The 19,670-nt window shown below is 42.1% G+C and overlaps 1 protein-coding gene and 1 long non-coding RNA gene across 3 annotated transcripts in view; both read right to left on the bottom strand.

Moving 5' to 3' along the window:
- Positions 1-19,670, bottom strand: part of LOC143413169 (uncharacterized) — a 314,090-nt gene that overhangs the window by 244,979 nt on the left and 49,441 nt on the right. The gene's annotated exons all lie outside the window — the stretch shown is intronic.
- LOC111501502 (LINE-1 reverse transcriptase homolog) lies at positions 1,176-9,091 on the bottom strand. The gene is made up of 4 exons (XM_076876132.1): positions 8,991-9,091; positions 8,075-8,399; positions 2,146-5,198; positions 1,176-1,184 (listed from the first exon to the last, which is right to left on the bottom strand). Exons 3-4 carry the CDS (start codon positions 2,899-2,901, stop codon positions 1,176-1,178), a joined length of 765 nt encoding a protein of 254 aa, XP_076732247.1. The 5' UTR covers positions 2,902-5,198; positions 8,075-8,399; positions 8,991-9,091.

Here is a 19,670-nt window from a genome sequence, read left to right on the forward strand (position 1 = left end):
CAAATTGTCACTAGGTGTGAATGTGCAAATGAATGTGAGTGCGAATGGCTGTCTGTCCATGTGTGTTGGCCCTGCAACAGACTGGCGACCTGTCCAGGGTGTACCCCGCCTCTCGCCCTATGACAGCTGGGATAGGCTCCAGCTCCCCCCGCGACCCTGAAAAGGATAAGCGGAAGCGAATGGATGGATGGATAGATGGTTATTAAATATTTAATAGTGGAATTTACATGTTTTAGATTACAGTTCCTATCATCAGAATGATAAATACACTTTCCTTCTTTCAAGATATCTGTACAATTGGCTTTCATAGTCCTTGGATAGCTGCTGCTGTATAACGTCTGTCTACTCAAACAATCCTTGATTGGTTTGAGTAGCTGGGTTGATAAGGATAGGTTTGTGAGCGTCATGCTAAAGTGCAGTAATGCTGGCAGACTAGACTCTATAGTACACTTATGATCAATTTCTTGCATCATAACATATATGAAAGGAATAAAAATATGTACCTCATGCACAGTAATCAGTTAGTGAATGCAAAAACAGAACCGCCTTTTGTAACAATTTCATTTAAGAAGGTGTCAAATAAAAATGGACTGGCATATATAGGATTAGCTATTAGCAAGTAGTTTATCACAACACTTTTTGGTTGTCACTGTTTAGCATCATTAATTGTGAGCCTATGCCCAGTCAGTGTATGTGTGTAGACTGTGTTTGTTTTTCCTCTTTTAGATATCACAATCATATAAGAACAATGCATGACCAGTGTACAAGCCTTGGCAAAAATTATGCAATCAGCCCACAACAAACAACTCAAACATGTAAAATTATTTTCATTAAGGCTGTGAGGGGTTTTTTTTCCTTTGCAGATCAAGGATAGGACATATATCACCTGTTGGGATCAAGAGGAAAAATATGCCAATTAATACTTTGTTGCATCTTCTCACACTTTTATCGTGCATTGAATGGTTTAAGGCATGGACTTCAGGAAAAACAACATTCTCCATCAAGCTGGTTCCAAACATCTCAGAAGTGCTTTGCAGATTTGAGTTTTATCCTGGACCATTTTTCTTTTCTGTTTCTACCATCAGTTGTCATTCAGTATATCTGAATCTCCCGAAAAAAAAGTGTTCACCCTTTTTGCTCTGTGGAAAGATCCATTATCATCACCATCATCAAACCTACTTTCTCTGATGGACAGGAAAGTGTCCAAAATTTAAATGTATACCTGTGCATTTACTGTTCAGATAATGAGTGTCATCTCCTCACATCTGTAATGCAACCCAGTATCATAAATGATGTGGGACATTTTCTTGCTTTCTTCAGACAGTCGTCTCTATATGTGTCATTTGAAAAATACTGTATAAAAGTTGCAGTACCATCTCCTCTGCTAGTGAAGATTTGTGCTTCGTGACTGAAAATCACTTTCATCCAGTCATCCACAGTCTATGCTTGTCTCTCTTCAGCCCACTGCAACCTTGTTTTTTGTTGTTTTTTTTTGTACTAGTTGCTATTTGCTTTTCTGCTTATAAATCCCCCTTCATTCAGCCCATTTCTTACTGTTCCATCACGGGCACCAACTTCTGTTTCTACTTGTTTGTTTTACATTTGTTTTATTGTGGATTTTCTATTTTCAAGAGGTTAGGGCAGAATACAACTCTTTAAAGTTCATTTTTATGTTTTCATTTTATTATCTTCCCAGTTATTTTCCAGTTTAGTTAACTGAGAACTAACATCTTACAGACTGATATCACTCTTGTTGGGCCCATGCTTTTTATCAATCAGATGCACCAGGTTGTTAGGGTCTGTTGCAAACCCATCCATCCATCTTCATCCGCTTTATCCGAGGCCGGGTCGCGGGGGCAGCAGCCTAAGCAAAGAGGCCCAGACCTCCCTCTCCCCAGCCACCTCCTCCAGTTTATCCGGGGGAACACCAAGGCGTTCCCAGGCCAGCCGAGAGATATAATCTCTCCAGCGTGTCCTGGGTCTGCCCCGGGGCCTCCTCCCGGTGGGACATGCCTGGAACACCTCACTCAGGAGGTCCCCAGGGGGCATCCTTGTCAGATGCCCGAACCACCTCAGCTGGCTCCTTTCGATGTGGAGCAGCAGCTGCTCTACTCTGAGCCCCTCCCGGATGGCCGAACATCTCACCTTATCTCTAAGGGAGAGACCAGCCGCCCTTCGGAGGAAGCTCATTTCTGCCGCTTGTATCCGCGATCTCGTTCTTTCGGTCACTACCCACAGCTCGTGGCCATAGGTGAGGGTAGGGACGTAGATCGACCGGTGAATTGAGAGCTTCGCTTTTACACTCAGCTCCCTCTTCACCACAACGGACCGGTGCAGCGTCCGCATTACTGCAGCTGCAGCCCGAATCCGTCTGTGGATCTCCGGCTCCCTTCTCCCATCACTCGCGAACAAGACCCCGAGATACTTGAACTCCTCCACTTGGGGCAGGAACTCATCCCCGACCGGGAGTGGGCACTCCACCCTTTTCTGGCTGAGAACCATGGCCTCAGATTTGGAGGTGCTGATCCTCATTCCCGCTGCTTCACACTCGGCTGCGAACCGTTCCAGTGCGAGCTGGAGGCCCTCACCCGATGAAGCCAACAGAGATGAGATTCTGAGGCCACCAAAGTGAAAGCCCTCCGCCACTTGGCTGCGCCTAGAAATCCTGTCCATAAAAATTATGAACAGAACCGGAGACAAAGGGCAGCCCTGGCGGAGCCCATCACCCACCGGGAACGAGTCCGACTTATTGCCGGCAATGCTAACCAAGCTCTTACAAAGGTTGTATAGGGATCGAATGGCCCGTAGCAATGGGCCAGACACCCCATACTCCCGCAACACCTCCCACAGGACACCCCGAGGGACACGGTCGAATGCCTTCTCCAAGTCCACAAAACACATGTAGACTGGTTGGGCAAACTCCCATGCACCCTCAAGTATCCTCGAGAGGATAAAGAGCTGGTCCAGTGTTCTGCGACCAGGACGAAAACCGCATTGTTCCTCCTGTATCCGAGGTTCGACTAGCGGACGAACTCTCCTTTCCAGCACCCTGGCATAGACTTACCCAGGGAGGCTGAGGAGTGTGATCCCCCTGTAGTTGGAACACACCCTCCGGTCCCCCTTCTTAAAGATGTTGCAAACCCAATTCTACAAAAAAAAGAAAATGTGGTGCTGTTTAAAATGTAAATAAAAACAGAATGCAATGATGTGCAAATCTCATAAACCCATATTTTATTCACAATAGAACATAGAAAAAATCAGATGTTTTCACTTAGAAAATATACAATTTTAAGAAAAATTGTGTCTCTTTTTCAATTTGATGGCAGCAATGCATTACACAAAAGTTGAGACAGCGTCATTTTTATTACTGTGTAGCATTAACAACAGTCTGTTGATGTCCAGGAACTGAAGAAACCAGTTGTTGGATTTTGTGAGAGCAATGTTGTCCCGTTTTTGCATGATATAGGATTCTAGCTGCTCAATAATCCTGGGTCTGATCATAAACTGGATGATCCCTATCCTTTTTAATCCAGAGGATATGGAGTCCATGCTTTCCAAAAATAATTTCAAATCTTGATTTTTCTGACCACAAAACAGTTTTCCATTTCAGTCCATTTGGGACAGAAAAGATTGCAATGTTTCTGGATCATGTGGAGCGATCGTGGCTCAAGAGTTGGGAGTTCGTCTTGTAATCGGAAGGTTGCCGGTTCGAGCCCTGGCTTGGACAGTCTTGGTCGTTGTGTCCTTGGGCAAGACACTTCACCCGTTGCCTACTGGTGGTGGTCAGAGGGCCCGGTGGCGCCAGTGTCCGGCAGCCTCGCCTCTGTCAGTGCGCCCCAGGGTGGCTGTGGCTACAATGTAGCTTGCCATCACCAGTGTGTCAATGTGTGTGTGAATGGGTGGATGACTGGATATGTAAAGCGCTTTGGGGTCCTTAGGGACTAGTAAGGCGCTATATAAATACAGGCCATTTACCATTTACCATTTATATGTTCACATGTATTGGTTCTTCTTTGCATTATAGGGCTTTAGTCTGCACTCGTGGATGGCATGTGAACTGTGTTTACAGACAATGAGTTCTGTAAGTCTTCCTGAGCCCATGCAGTGATTTCCATGACAGACCATGCCTGTTTTTACTGCAGTGCTGTCTGAGAGCCTGAATCTCACGGGCATCCAGTATGCTTTCTCTAGATTCTTTGACTCTTATGACGACATTATGTACTGTATATGATGAGACATTGAAAGTCTTCACAATTTTATATTGAGGAAAATGTTTTCTGATTATGTTCCACAATTTAAAGATGCAGTTTTTCTGCCCTAACTTGTACTAATAGCTGTTTCCTTTTTATATTGCTTACTTTTACAGCTCTTTGTTGACACCATCCCAACTTTTTGGAGACATGTTGCTGCCATCAAACTCAAAAAGAGACACAATTTTTTTTATAGTTTTTTTTAGATTATTTATTTTTTAAATCATTATATTCTGCTTATATTTACTTTTTTGGAATAGAGATTGTAGTTCTGCAGGTATTTGATTTTGAAACACCTGCAGAACTACATTTCTACAAGGGATTTCTTTTCTCTGTATTAATCTGAAACAAGATCTGTTTTTGTTTTTTTGCACACTATATTTACACAGCAATCTTTTATACAGGTATTGGAGGTGAAACCCTAACTCGCGCATTTAACACTCACAATTTGAAACACTTGCCCACAGACAATAAAAGCATAATATGGGCAAAGGTGTATATCACCAGAAAGTTATAGATACAGAAACCAAATTTCCTTTTATGATATATAAATTAGAAACCTTAAGCAGCTGAGTTAATTAGAGAAGCTTTCTAACTGTTGTTCTTTGCATGTATAAAGGAAAGCTCAGATGACTGCCACCGCTGAGAACAGTTTGCATTCTGGCATGCTGGGTCAAATTAAAATGCATCTGATTCATCACACACTAGAGCATTAGTAACTCACAACAGGAGTTAAAACCCATGATCTGCAGCAGAGTGGATTTACCACAGCGCAGTAAACAGCCATAATAAACTCTCTGCATAGTTACTCACTATATGAACTCCAAGGTACAGCTATAATACGTCTCCATGAAAACTGGAGACGTATTATAATAGATGAAAATTGTCACGTGTAGTAGAGTAGCACCGCAGCACGTCACCAGTCTAAAGGCCAGATGGTCTCCATACCTGTGAACAGCATACACAAGTTCTGCTTTCAGTCTTATTTGTTGCAGAAATACAGCAATAAATTTGCTTGGTATAATTTTATGTTTGACTTGTTCCTTTTTGATAAACAACATATTCATTACTCCACCTGTGAGATCATTAAAAAAATAAAATGTATATAAATAATTATAATCTGGAGAAAAAGTTCACAAAACAGGCTAAACTATAAAAACCACATAATCCAAAGCTCAGGATTCAAATAGATCTTTCAGAATAACAGTCTCCTTTGCTATAAATCATTAACCAGAGACAACCTGATTAAAACCAAATCACTGACTGACCAAACAGAGATTCTGCCCTCTGAAAAGAGAGCGCTAAGTGATGTCAAGAAGAAGAAATACAGACATATCACATATTAAAGGGAATAAAAACTTGCTGTAAATAATCTTAAAAGAATGAATATTGCAACTCCCAAGTCAGTCTCCTTTCCATCCCATTTCCATGTTTTCCATGTTTCTAGATCAATCCAAACCAGATGGTGTGGAGTGCAAGTGAACTCAAAACCCAGTAACAGGGAGTCTGTGGGGGTACTGACCTACATATCATAATCTGGTAACACAAATGCAAGCACTTGTTTCACAAAATGAATGACATATATCATATAATTAGATATGCATGTTTCTGCTTCAGAAATATTAATTTAGCTGTGCATGAAACTTGGAAACCACTTACTTTTAATGCGTCATCTCTGTATTTACAAGGAGATGACGCATGAGAACGTGCCGTATCGAGAGGGCAAAGAGTCTATCAGTATCCATGGTGATGGATGTTTCTTACCTAGTGGCAAGCATGGATATTCATATACCTTTTGATTCCTACCTAACTCTTTAGTGTGGAGTGGCCTTCACAGCTGTATCTACAGTGGATTGACACTCTATAGTTAAGAGGGAAAGTCTTTTATTTGCCAGTTCCAGTCACGTTACACCTGCCCAGCAGACACCCTCTCCATCACAGGTTTAGCCTTCACACCTGCTCCTTATCAGCTAATCAGCTCCTGACCTGCTACCTGCCTGCCCAGCTGCATGTGTCTGTCAGATCAAGCTGACAAGATGTATAACATTCACTCCAACTGTGTCCATATACATATGGGTGTATTTTTAAGCTTTGTTTTGTCCTTTGTATACATGCAAACAGACCTTTAGGTCAATTCCAACTGATTTTTAGAGAATGTCTTGCAAGTTGAAGATAGGAAAAGTCCCAAAAATTACTATATCTTTTCCTAATCACTGTTCTCGGACTTAGATGGAAAAGTCAGTGAAGTAGGGAGAATTCATAAAAACTGGGTACAAACTCAGTACTATTTAGGGTATTGCAGTGATATGATATTCCTATTGGGTTGCAAACTCAAAATACATCCCAACGCTGAAGAGCATGATATCCTGAAAACCAAATTCACTCTCTCAAATTCAGTCCTCTTTGGGTCATTTTTAATGATTAATTTCCTGACAAAGATGAATTATTCAGACGTAGGGAAAGTAAATAAATCAAAGTAAGAGAAATTGATTTTTGTTTTTATTATTTTGCTGTGTGCACTGAAATATCTCACTTAAATTAAGTTTTTATGCTTAATAAACATGTTATGCGAGATACGTGTGAAACAACATGTAACCATAACCGATAATAGTCTATCATCACTATTTAATCATGTCGTAGGCAAAAACTGTGACAGTGATGTCAATATTACTGACACTGTCAGACACCAAGCTTGGACTTCATCGGCTACCAATACCAATATTAGAAACTATGATATCACGAAAAGGGTTTTAAATAGATTATATACACTTAGACAACCTGGTCAACAGTTTATTTAGTAGTCTTTTTAGTAAGTTGGTATTTTCAAAAAAGATTAATTAAATTCTTGTATTAATAAACGGATCTACTCTTACTTTTAGTAAGAGACAGAATGAGGACATCCCTTCATGTTCTCTTTAACATACCTGACATCTTTATATTTGCCAGACCTCGACCTTCACTTCCAACCAATTGCGGAAAATCCTACCTTGAAGTGCCTGCTGTTGTGATTTGGTGACATAAATAAAACTAAAATGAACTGAATGTTCAGAAGCAGATTTGAATGTATCAGTGCAATCCTTGCCTACTGTGTGGATTTTACTGATGACTTGGATGATGGTCTCTCAGTTGTGTTGATATTCTGTTTTTTTATGAGTAGTTTGAGAGTGTGTCCTTTCATGAAGGATGTTCCAGTGTAACATGTGTAATACGGCTGTAATAACAATAAGGTCACTTCATTCAGCTGGGAACATTGCTAAGCAAAACTGATTACTGGGCATCAACCACAGACTTTTGTAAGCAATGTCACAATTATTTCCTGATAGAATCAGCTACGATATGTCCTTCAACTCTTTATGACAAACAATCAAGCCTCTGCTTCCTGTTTACACTGGCACATACATACAGTGTACATAAATAGTCATTTTATGTTTATCATTTCCACTTACAAAGAAAATGAAGAAAATAAGCTAGTCTAGATTAGATCCTTAAAATTGCTTTATTGTATAAATCCCAGCTGGCTCACCTACCTGTGTAAGTAAATATATCATCGCAAATCTTTTAAGTGTCAAACTTGGCAAAGATGTCATTTTATGGTTTATGACTCGCCTCAGCCCCTATGTGTTTCCAATAACTGCCAGACTGCTGTTAAAGTAATTATGCCCTTAGTCAGCAAATTAAAAGACAGAGCAGTCAGTCCAGTGGCATAATGGGATTAGCTAACAAATGACAAATGAGTGTGACACTTTTAAAATGTATGGTAGCATAGCTGGAGGGAAAGATCTGTTTTCATTAGTTTTACAAAAAAGCCATTTTCCTTTCCTTACCTCAACAAAGCATGTTAGATCAGACCGCAAGTCCTCCCTTTATCTCAAACAGCGAGGACACATAAATTGATTTGCTGCTAAGACTGCACTTTGTGTTCCCCAAGTGTAGTGGAGATATCAAAGATAGGCACGGCTGTGGTACTGATTCAGTCTTTGAGCACTACAGTCACCCCGGTGTCGGCCAGAACACCACTTAAGGCCAAATTGTCCCAGAGTATGAAAGAAGGAGGGAGCTTGAGGTTCCGTTTGAGGCACTTTATTGTTATCACTCAATTTCTGGGGCTGTAAACACAGCGGGTGTACATAGGTGTGTGTGTGTGGTTTCCTACAAAGGAAATAAACAAGGGAAATAACGATAAATAAAGAGAATAGGCAAGTCAAATACTCAAATATAAACATGATACAATATAGTTAAAATAAGCAAATATAAAGATCAGAAAAATATAATACACTTCAAACTGCTCACACTATGCAACTAAACAGTGCGAGGTTAAGCAACCGTCAGTACACAGGAACTACTTCCGGTAGTTGTACAAAATAATTATAATCCGCTATAATGCTCTTATTGTGAAGGGTATACTTCCGGTCGAACTACGTTCGCTATTTTATTAATCCTCGTACCTAATTGTTCGCTACAAACTCCGCTACTTCAAAGTAAACAATCACAAGCATCACATACAACATACAGAGAAGGTCTGATAACACAGGAATGACATTATGGACATACGAGCGACCGTACATGCGTCAACAAAGCTAAACCGGGGTAAGCTAACAACATAAATTAGCATATGAAATGAGGGTGAACTCACGCGTTGCATGCGTGGGCTCCAACTATGGACTACATTAGCTCCTAAATGGTAACATACTACAGTACTGACACAAACAAAGGCAAAATACAACACAGGTCACTACTTACTTGTCATTTACGCACACATAACATCCCCCAGGAATCAGTGCACCCCCTCCGGACCAACACTGCTCATCCGACATTAAACTGCCCACCTTACTAACCGGATGATGTCACTAGAAGGTGGGCTGGCCCAAACTGGCAGAAGACTGAACATTAAATGAACTTATATAAACTTATAAACACCAGTAAAACTATTCTATGAACTTTGGGGCCTTTTATACACCAAGTCTTTCTGCATTACACAATATGTTGGATAATGCGATTTCTAAAATGTTGATCTGAGTTAGAAAGGCCAAAGAGAACAAAAAAAGAGGCCCATCGGCAGAAGCCAGGCTGATTGTTTGCAGTGAAAACATAAAAAATCTCTTCTTACTGTGTTTTGTGGTATTTGATAGAGCAATGCCACTGCACTTCAATTAAAGGGATCCATGGAATTACCTGTGTGTACTGCCGATACAGTACAAACAATGCAGCAATCGTCAATTTTAATTACATTTATTATCAAATGTATCCACAATGCTAAACGGTTTCAAAGGATGTGCTTTCACCAGACATCAGTTGATTTTATCCCTAATGAGCTCCGAGACCTCACTCGTTATTGAACTGAGCTCTTTATTTTGATGTCGGCTGTAAGCCTGTAAAGTTTTAGACTGCATCTTCCACAGATACGATAATTTTTTTCCCCCAGGACAACAGTTTGTAAATGTGGCAAACACATACAAAAACACAGTGTTAAAATTAAGTATTATAGTTTTGTCATATCACAAAAAAGTGCACACATGCATGGTAAAGCAGGTACAGGGGAGTTTCTGCTTAGTGACTAAAAAACCTTATAAGCATTCCCACAGGGAACTCTGCTCTTGTAGAAGTTATGACATAATGTACGACAGACTAATAGAGCGGGAGTGGAAATTATGGCGTAGTTACTTATAGTATAGAGGTCATTTAAAAAAAAGTTTTCATTCTGGAGTTTAACTGTGACTTTTGCTAAAAAAAAACATTGTGTGAATGAATTGCTTATTATTGCCAACTGCAAGAGGACAAAAAAAAGCATTAAAAACTTCAAAAACACATTTTCAACTTTTAACCCAACTATAAATTTTAGCCCTGTTGTCTTTATTACCCAAACTGTCCTATAAACCAGAGAACCAGATATGCAGGCCAAGCAATGTATATATTTATGTACTCAGTGTGTGCATGTGCTCAAACAATGGAGATCAGTGGCGTTGCGCGTGCACGTGTCAGCGGGTACGTGCTTCATTGCATGTATGATCACATTAGAGGACCAGACCCTCCTTTCAGGTTTTAATTAGCAGGCCTCACAGCTGCTTACCGTTAGAAAGGCAGGAGAGAACATCCAGCGATAAGCAAATTAACACTGAGTGAAGCTCTGCTCAGGTCTGGGAGTTTGAGCCTGAGCAGACTCTGGCTGTTATTACAGCTGCAGGCGGAGAAACATACACAAACACAAGTGCTGTACACAGAGGTGGATAAATCATCAGATTTTGTACTTAGGTAAAAGTAGCCACACTGCACTTTGGAAATACTATGTGGAAAAAGCAGTCATTTACATTTTTACTCAAGATAGAAAGCATCAAAATTCACTTAATGAAAAAAAATAAAGGCATATTTCAGACTAATTTATGTTATATTTGTAACTTGTATTCATTGATTCATTAATGTGTCAGTTTCTTTAAATTTGAAAGTGCAATAGATGCTACTTGTAGCCTACATTTAGTCCTTGTTTTATTTTTTATTTTTTCTCAAACTTTCCATCGCACCCTTTACTAGGGAATATTAATAAACTATATGAGAAAAATGGACATAGACAATGTGACTTTACCCACTACTTTCTTAATTCCATTCTGTAGCCTGAAGATTAGAATTCTGGCAGCTCCCATCTTGATTATGATTAGATTAAAGTCTAGGTTTTGATCTTCGCTGTGTGCTGTCGGCTTTGTGCTCACACCCAACTACAAAGAGAAAGATCATATGCGTGTCCTCATTATGATAGGGATTTGTGTTGGTTTTTGGGCTGTAGCCTCAGATTGATATTGTTGACTGGTAATTATAAAACAATATTTTTCAGGTCATTTTACATAAGGAAATGAAAAAGAAAGGCAACGAGTAGCGTAACTAATCATTCTCTCATGGGACGAATTAAGTTATGTACTCCACTTTAAGAAGAGTTCTGTGTAATATGTGTAATTACTTTTACTTTATTAATTTTTGCGAGTAACGACTCCAACAGTGATGAGAACAAAGAGAGGAAAGGTGTCCAACAGGCACAAACATTTGACCACACAGCACAAATTCTAATTTTCACGAGTTTGATGTCATTGCTATGCTGCTTATTAATGCTGTCCACACTCTGTCCACTAGACTCGTTAAAAAGGGAGACAAAAGCCATGGAGAATAAAAATGTTTCTGGTACCAGGCTTCAAATGTGCTTTTTGACACCCTGAAGTGAGCCATTTTGACATGGGAGTCTATGGGTGCTTTTTGAGTCAGCCTTAAGTGATAAACCTTGTAAAATACGATTAGTTGTAAATGTCAGTGAACAGCTATTATTCCATCACATAAACCTATGTCATTTTTTCCAAAACAATGTCAGTTTTTTTGATTTATGGACATTTTTTTCTTCAATCAAGGCAACGCTGCAGCTTCATTACAACCACATCAGCAACTTTAATTTTTAAATCACAAAGTAATCCAGGGTATGCTCCATAGAGTCAAATATTCTGATCACCAGGCTCTATGAGTTTCCTTTATCTCGCTTACCTTGGCACTATGATGTTTTCCACTGAGATCCAGAAAAAGTGCTGAGGAAATGATATTTTCTGAAAGGATTTAAAAGTACAGGTCACATATCTAAACACAACGGGGAAATGAACAGAAAAAGACAAAAGATTTGAGTGTACAAGAAAATAAATAGAGAAATAGAAAGATGTGCACTCAAGAGACAAAACAAAAGAAAAAATCCCAACAAAGAAACTCTCAGGAAATGAAACAACTTGGCAGAGAAAGGAACACTAGAAAACTAAAGGCATAGCAGTGACCATAACTATTCAACAACAATAGAAGAGTCATTCAATCATTTAATTATTTATATTTGTTTTCATGCTGTTTAAAGGGTTTTTTGTGCTTTAAAAAGTGTCTCTGATTTTCTTCTTTGTGATGTCCTCTTTTAAATTTTCCTTTGAGCTACATGTCAGTTTTGCATAAGACTTACTTTTGTCTTCAATTAACCTTTTCCAATTCCTCCAGCCTATATTGTGCTTTATTTACTTTTCTTACACCAGTGCCTGTACACTGTGGCTGGAAGAAAAGCGAATCATTTCTGTTTGTCTTTCCACCAGGGCTTCACATACCCTGTATTTTTCTGAAAAGCCATTTTCTCTGTTTTTCTTTTCTGTTGCTGGTCTGTTACCTGGAAAGATTAATGATAGCACTAAGAAAAGCCAAGTTAACTTGTTTTATCCCTGACCATACAGACCTCCAACAACCCACAGTTTTTAGTATAGTTTCAATCTGCATGGTGGAGAAATGCAGCAAGCAGCATCATACCTTCTACATTTGTAGGCTGAAGCAAGACCACAGCTGTTAATGCTATGACCTCTGTGGCTGCTGTGATGTAAAAGGAGGCGGTACACACCCTTGAAGTCATATATGTTGTTCTCTCAGGAAATGTCATGTGGACTGACAGAAAAGATTCTCCTGGTGCTGCAGAGGTTTCTCAAAAATAGTGCTCTTTGTTTTTTCTTTTAAATATAGGGTGAAAAATGTTACATGTTTTTATACTTTCTGTAATAAGAACCACGTGAGGAGGACCTAAATGTGGGTCATATTTTCAGGCTATAATCATAATTTAGGATGGAAAAATTAAATAAATAAATAAAAACACTTCAAAAATCATAAGGAAATAAACACGAGTATGTCAGCTTCGTGACATCGTCGAAATGTGTGCAGTGTTTCCCATTAAGAACATACCAAGCAGACAGTTAGATCCAAATGTTTCACAACACATTTATTACTTGATAGCCAGATTGCCAGGTTAAAGTACCATTCTTATGTTCTGCTTTTTCCTTTACAATAAAATGCAGAGAAAATGTTGGTAAAAATCCAAAAAGAAAAAATAGACTTAGAGGGTATTTACTGCTTATAGTACTTCTCAGCAAGCAATAAACAATCGGGTTGTAATTTAAAAGCTTTCAGAATCTGCTTCTAAATGTTAAACATTTCTCATGGAGATTTATTGCCACGCTGTCCAGCAGAGTCAACAAGCATGAAGAACAAGCAAAAACAAACCACTGACAGTGTTTATGCCAACAGCTGGCCTTGCACACACTTTTCCAAATCTGCACGTTGTTCATCAGTGTTATACAATTGTGACATTTCACTGAATTTTTGTGGTCTTCCATCGAAAGTCTGATGTCTAGTTAGCAGACTGTTGGGGCATTTTTTACTGTCAGCAAGAGGCCAGGTTTCAACATAGGGTGTGAATGGTGTGATGTGATTAATGTGAAGTTGCTGAATTTTCTAGTAACAGAAATAATTTCAGGACTGACTGGTGGATTTAATTAAGAATAGTCTTTAGTAATAGCTTTCTCATAGTGTGCTTAGTAAGGGTCTGTTGCAAACCCATCCATCCATCCATCCATCCATCCATCCATCCATCTTCATCCGCTTTATCCGAGGCCGGGCCGCGGGGGCAGCAGCCTAAGCAGAGAGGCCCAGACCTCCCTCTCCCCAGCCACTTCCTCCAGCTTATCCGGGGGAACACCAAGGCGTTCCCAGGCCAGCCAAGAGATATAATCTCTCCAGCGTGTCCTGGGTCTGCCCCGGGCCTCCTCCTGGTGGGACATGCCAGGAACACCTCACCTAGGAGGCGCCCAAGGGGCATCCTTGTCAGATGCCCGAACCACCTCAGCTGGCTCCTTTTGATGTGGAGCAGCAGCTGCTCTACTCTGAGCCCCTCCCGGATGGCCGAACTTCTCACCCTATCTCTAAGGGAGAGGCCAGCCACCCTTCGGAGGAAGCTCATTTCTTTTTTTTTTTTTTTTTTTTTTTTTTTTTTTTTAAATGACATCAGAAACAGCAGTATGCGACATTACGTGATGGCAGAGCTTCAGTTCATCCTTTGTCATTTTTTTTTTTTTTTTTAATAAATAGGACAGGGGGAATGAATGAGAGAGAGAGGGGGAGAGAAAGAAAGAAAACCCAAGGGGAGAAGAGACGGTGAGAAGGGGGGGGAAGAGAGACAAAAAAAAAAAAAAAAAACTCCTGGGTCACCTGTATGGAGAAAAGACAAACAAACAAACAAACAGAGGAGACAGCAAACAACAAAGAGCAACATAATAATAGAGAAAACAAAGCACCATCACAATAAACTAGCTAGTCATAGATATCAGTATTTACTAAGTAATAAACGATATTGTGCAGCACGCAAGATAGACAGCGCACAGTGTGCTTTGAGGCAGCAGCCAAGAAAGCTTTAGTCCGCGTCTGTGAATACCCATGTGTGCATACCTGTGTGGATCAGCATGCTTGCATTCCAAAGGTTTCTCCATGTAATGATCTGCTAGGGAGTGTGGGGGGGCCACAGCCCCGTCCTCCAGGGTGTGAAGCGGGTATGGAGGAGATCAAAACTCCAGACATCCAGAGGACCCCAGAACACAAGAGACCATGGAAGACCAACAGAGGGGCAGCCGCGCCACTGTTCCAGTAAGAGCTGAGGAGAGTCCCAGATGAGGGCTCACTCAGCAGCCGCGGAGCAGAAGCCAGGGGGGGTTGCAGTGACGCGCCCGTGAGCTCCGCCGGCCCCCAGCTGCGCCTGAGTGACCGAGCCCTAGGCCGAGAGGCCGGGGGCACCCCACCTCCAAAGGGGCCCGAGCGAGCCCCAGGCCCCAGGCCCCGACAAGCGGCCGCCAAGGAGTGAGCCGGTGTGTACCCGGACGCCCACCCCCAGACACAAAGAACCACCAACACACCGACACCTGAGGGAGTCCGCCACCGGCAGGGGAAGTGGTGGTGGGTGGAGCTCATTTCTGCCACTTGTATCCGCGATCTCGTTCTTTCGGTCACTACCCACAGCTCGTGGCCATAGGTGAGGGTAGGGACGTAGCTCGACCGGTAAATTGAGAGCTTCGCTTTTACACTCAGCTCCCTCTTCACCACGACGGACCGGTGCAGCGTCCGCATTACTGCAGCTGCAGCCCCAATCCGTCTGTCGATCCCCGGCTCCCTGCTCCCATCACTCACGAACAAGACCCCGAAATACTTGAACTCCTCCACTTGGAGCAGGAACTCATCCCCGACCCGGAGTGGGCGACCGTGGCTCAGGGGGTTGGGAAGCGCATCTGTAACCGATCCCCAGGCTTTCTGTCCTGGTCGTTGTGTCCTTGAGCAAGACGCTTTACCCTACCGCCTACTGGTGTTGGCCAGAGGGACCGATGGCGCGATATGGCAGCCTTGCTTCTGTCAGTCTGCCCCAGGGCAGCTGTGGCTACAACTGTAGCTTGCCTCCACCAGTGTGTGAATGTGAGAGTGAATGAATAGTGGCATTGTAAAGCGCTTTGGGTGCCTTGAAAAGCGCTATATAAATCCAATCCATTATTATTATTATTATTACTCCACCCTTTTCCGGCTGAGAACCATGTCCTCAGATTTGGAGGTGCTGATCCTCATTCCCGCTGCTTCACACTCGGCTGCGAACCGTTCCAGTGCGAGCTGGAGGCCCCCACCCAATGAAGCCAACAGAACCACATCATCCGCAAAAATCAGAGGTGAGATTCTGAGGCCACCAAAGTGAAAGCCCTCCGCCACTTGGCTGCGCCTAGAAATCCTGTCCATAAAAATTATGAACAGAACCGGAGACAAAGGGCAGCCCTGGCGGAGCCCATCACCCACCGGGAACGAGTCCGACTTATTGCCGGCAATGCTAACCAAGCTCTTACAACGGTTGTATAGGGATCGAATGGCCCGTAGCAATGGGCCAGACACCCCATACTCCCGCAACACCTCCCACAGGACACCCCGAGGGACACGGTCGAATGCCTTCTCCAAGTCCACAAAACACATGTAGACTGGTTGGGCAAACTCCCATGCACCCTCAAGTATCCTCGAGAGGATAAAGAGCTGGTCCAGTGTTCTGCGACCAGGACGAAAACCGCATTGTTCCTCCTGTATCCGAGGTTCGACTAGCGGACGAACTCTCCTTTCCAGCACCCTGGCATAGACTTACCCAGGGAGACTGAGGAGTGTGATCCCCCTGTAGTTGGAACAGAACCTCCGGTCTCCCTTCTTAAAGATGGGGACCACCACCCTGGTCGGCCAGTCCAGGGGTACTGCCCCTGATCTCCACTCAACATTGTAGAGGCGCGTCAACCAGGACAGCCCTACAACGTCCAGAGCCTTCAGGAACTCGGGGCGGACCTCATCAACACCAGGGGCTCTGCCCCCAGGGAGTTGTTTAACTGCCTCAGAAGGCTGGGTACTCTGAACTGCCACTCGGCGCATAAGCGCAGATGACAATCAGGACCCGGTCCCCGACCCTAAGCTGCAGGGAACAAACCCTCTCATCCACCGGGAAAAACCCCAACGTATCGGCAGCAAGCCAAGGGGATATTAGAATACCCACCCCAGCCCGCCGCCTCTCACCAGGGGCAACTCCAGACTGAGACAGAGTCCAGCCCCTCTCCAGGAGACTGGTTCCAGAGCTCAAGCCATGCGTAGAGGTGAGCCCGACTATATCTAGCCGGTATCTCTCAACCTCATGCACTAACTCAGGCTCCTTCCCCACCAGAGAGGTGACATTCCATGTCCCTATTGCCAGTCTTGGCAGCCGGGGATCAGTCCGCCAGGGCCTCCGCTCCTGGCCGCCATCCGGCACACAATGCACCCGACCCCTATGGCGCCTCCTGCAGGTGGTAGACTTGCGGGAGGATGGGCCCATGTCTCCTCTTCGGGCTGTGCCCGGCCGGGCCCCATGGACTAAGGCCCGGCCACCAGACGCTCGCCCTCGGGCACCCTCCCCGGGCCTGGCTCCAGGGCGGGGCCCCGGTAACCCTATCCCGGGCAGGATAAACTGTTCCCTCGATGTTCTCTTCATAAGGGTCTTCTGAATCGCTCTTTGTCTGGTCCCTCACCCAGGACCAATTTGCCATGGGAGACCCTACCAGGGGGCAAAAGCCCCCAGACAACATAGCCCCTGGGATCCCAGGGACACACAAACCCCTCCACCACGATAAGGTAGCGATTCACGGAGAGGTTGCTTGAAACATGAGCATTTAAATGTGGAGGTTTGTTTTGATTCTGATGTTTTTAATCAGCTGCTGAGATTAGTCATCAGAATAAGTCCTTGAATCATTGAGAAAACATCTTACTGGAGGAAATAAGGGGTGAGTTTCAATGACAGGCTGCAAACTTTACTTGGTGATTGAATGGATGAGAAGCAGAGACACTTCACTGCTTAGGGAGGTTAATTCTAGGATGTGAAGCCAAAGGACCAAAAACAGAAAAAGGATCAAAAATCCAAAATGTTTTCAGTTTCCGACTGAGTTTTCTCATTTATTTCCGATGAAGCTGCCTTTGCACTGCAGCATTTCTTTTGAAACTTCTGCTAAGATTTATCCTCAAAGGTCACTGTGCAGGGTTACAATTTCTACCACAGTGACAGTGGGTCCAAAATGAAAGGCCAAAGTTTTGCTCAACAGCTCATGCTGAGAGTATAAGTGCAGTCCGTGTACTCCCACAGAGCATATAGATTGGACAGGCAGTCAGATTTGACAGGGGGCATTTGCCTTATTTCACGTTACTCCTTCTTTAATAAATAAGGATATAAATAATGAATAATAGAAGTAAAAGAAAGAAAGGTGAGGGTACTTAAGAGAGGATATGAACTAAGGTGCAGAGTAAAGAATAAATAAATAAAATGAATTGTTAATATAATATGTAACCTAAACAGTGGACCAGCTTTATAGGCTACACAACAAATAGGCTCAATCAATAGGCTTTATGTAAAATGGATATTACTTAACTATTAATAAGATTTTAAAAAACAAACCCAGAGAAGTTTTTCTACTAAGCATTTTAGAGTTTCACAGCTAAAAGTTTACATTTTGCTAACTACAAGTTACCTTTTAAATGTAGTCGTGTCATTCTTATCAACCTTGATCCTCGCGACAGCAGAGCGTGTCTCACTATATTTAGATTCCTAAAATTCTACGAGGGACAAATGAGCTCTGTGTTAATTGTCATAATACATCCATCAGTTTATCTATTCATCTTCTTAACCATCTCTCCAATTCAGGGTGCCAGACATGCTGGAGCCTAGCCCAGCTATCATCCCAGGCAGGTCGCCTGTCCATCGTAGGCCACTAAACATAAACGGTTTTATGATGATTTAATTTTTATTCATTTATATTGACCATTCTTAAGAGAATGACATGTTTAATAGTCCTATATTAGTAGTAATACAATATTCCCAAAGCAGCCTACAAAAAACAGTTTCAAGAGCTGATTTCAACAGTTCAACAGCTAAATATTATGTTGTATTTATAATTAAATGGCTTAAAGAAGGAATCATTCTTGGAACAACTAAAGAAATAAAATTTATGCATGACTTTAATTCACAACGCCTCAAATCCTTCATCAGAGTGACCAGAAAAAATACTTGATTAATGAACTATTTTGTCTCGTGTTTGGACCTTTCCATCTCTGTGCCCCAGTACTGGTATTGAATGAAATCAGAAAAATGTTAGCCAGTGGTACTGTAGCTCCAGCCCTAAGTGTGCTTATCCAGATTCCTCATCCCTGGTCCTCACTTGTTGTCTCTCACTCCCATACATTTTAGATGACGGAGAAATATTCACACAAGCACACCAGTGGATTTATCACTTTTTTGTGATTTACTCAAGCTGCAGAATTCCTGCATGTTGCGGCTGACGTACAGCAGTATATCAGACAGAAACGAGAATGTGTGTCTGTGCAGACACAACTATGTGTGCATTCTTTTCTTTCTGTGTTTGCAGAAACTTTCCACAGGAAGGAATCTTACCTTAAACAACATAAGTCTCGTAACAACAGTTCAATCATGCTACCACTGATCCCAATTTGAAGCACATCTGGAAGGATGCTCTTTAAGTATTAATTCAAATATTTTTAGAGATTCTGCCTCTATTAAAGAATCAAGGCACTTTATATTCTATTTTTGTGCTCTTACTAAGCAGCAAAGCAGGCAGACAGAATTTCCCAAAAGCAAATATTTATGCATGTTTGCCGTCTCCTTGTCTGTATGAGTTAGATTCCCAGATTAGATTTGATTAGTTATTTACTGTGTAGTTGCTCAGATATGTTCCCCTTAAATAGGCATCTTTATGCAGTGGGTATGAACACAGATGCTGTAAACACTGTTCACTTCAATGAGGCACATCCAAACAAAAAGTTGGTCCAGTGTATGAAAAGTGGAGCTTGAGCTCTGAAGGTTATTTTTAGCTTCTTGTAAGTTTTGAAGTTTAAAATTTAAACTGTTTAGTAAATTATTAACAGTGTATTAAACACCTCTATAAATTATGCTTTCATAACAAAATGATCGAATCCTGATGAAACCCGTCTTTCCTATGTGTGAAATGTTCTCTGGTAATTATTCGATAATAACGTTACCCTCTGATAATCATCTATAATCTG

Source organism: Maylandia zebra, linkage group LG17, assembly GCF_041146795.1.
Source record: "Maylandia zebra isolate NMK-2024a linkage group LG17, Mzebra_GT3a, whole genome shotgun sequence".
NCBI classification, from domain to species: domain Eukaryota; kingdom Metazoa; phylum Chordata; class Actinopteri; order Cichliformes; family Cichlidae; genus Maylandia; species Maylandia zebra.

Excerpts from the sequence above, each read along its gene's own strand:
- LOC111501502 (XM_076876132.1), bottom strand. The coding sequence starts at position 2,901 with ATGTGTTTTGTGGACTTGGAGAAGGCATTCGACCGTGTCCCTCGGGGT.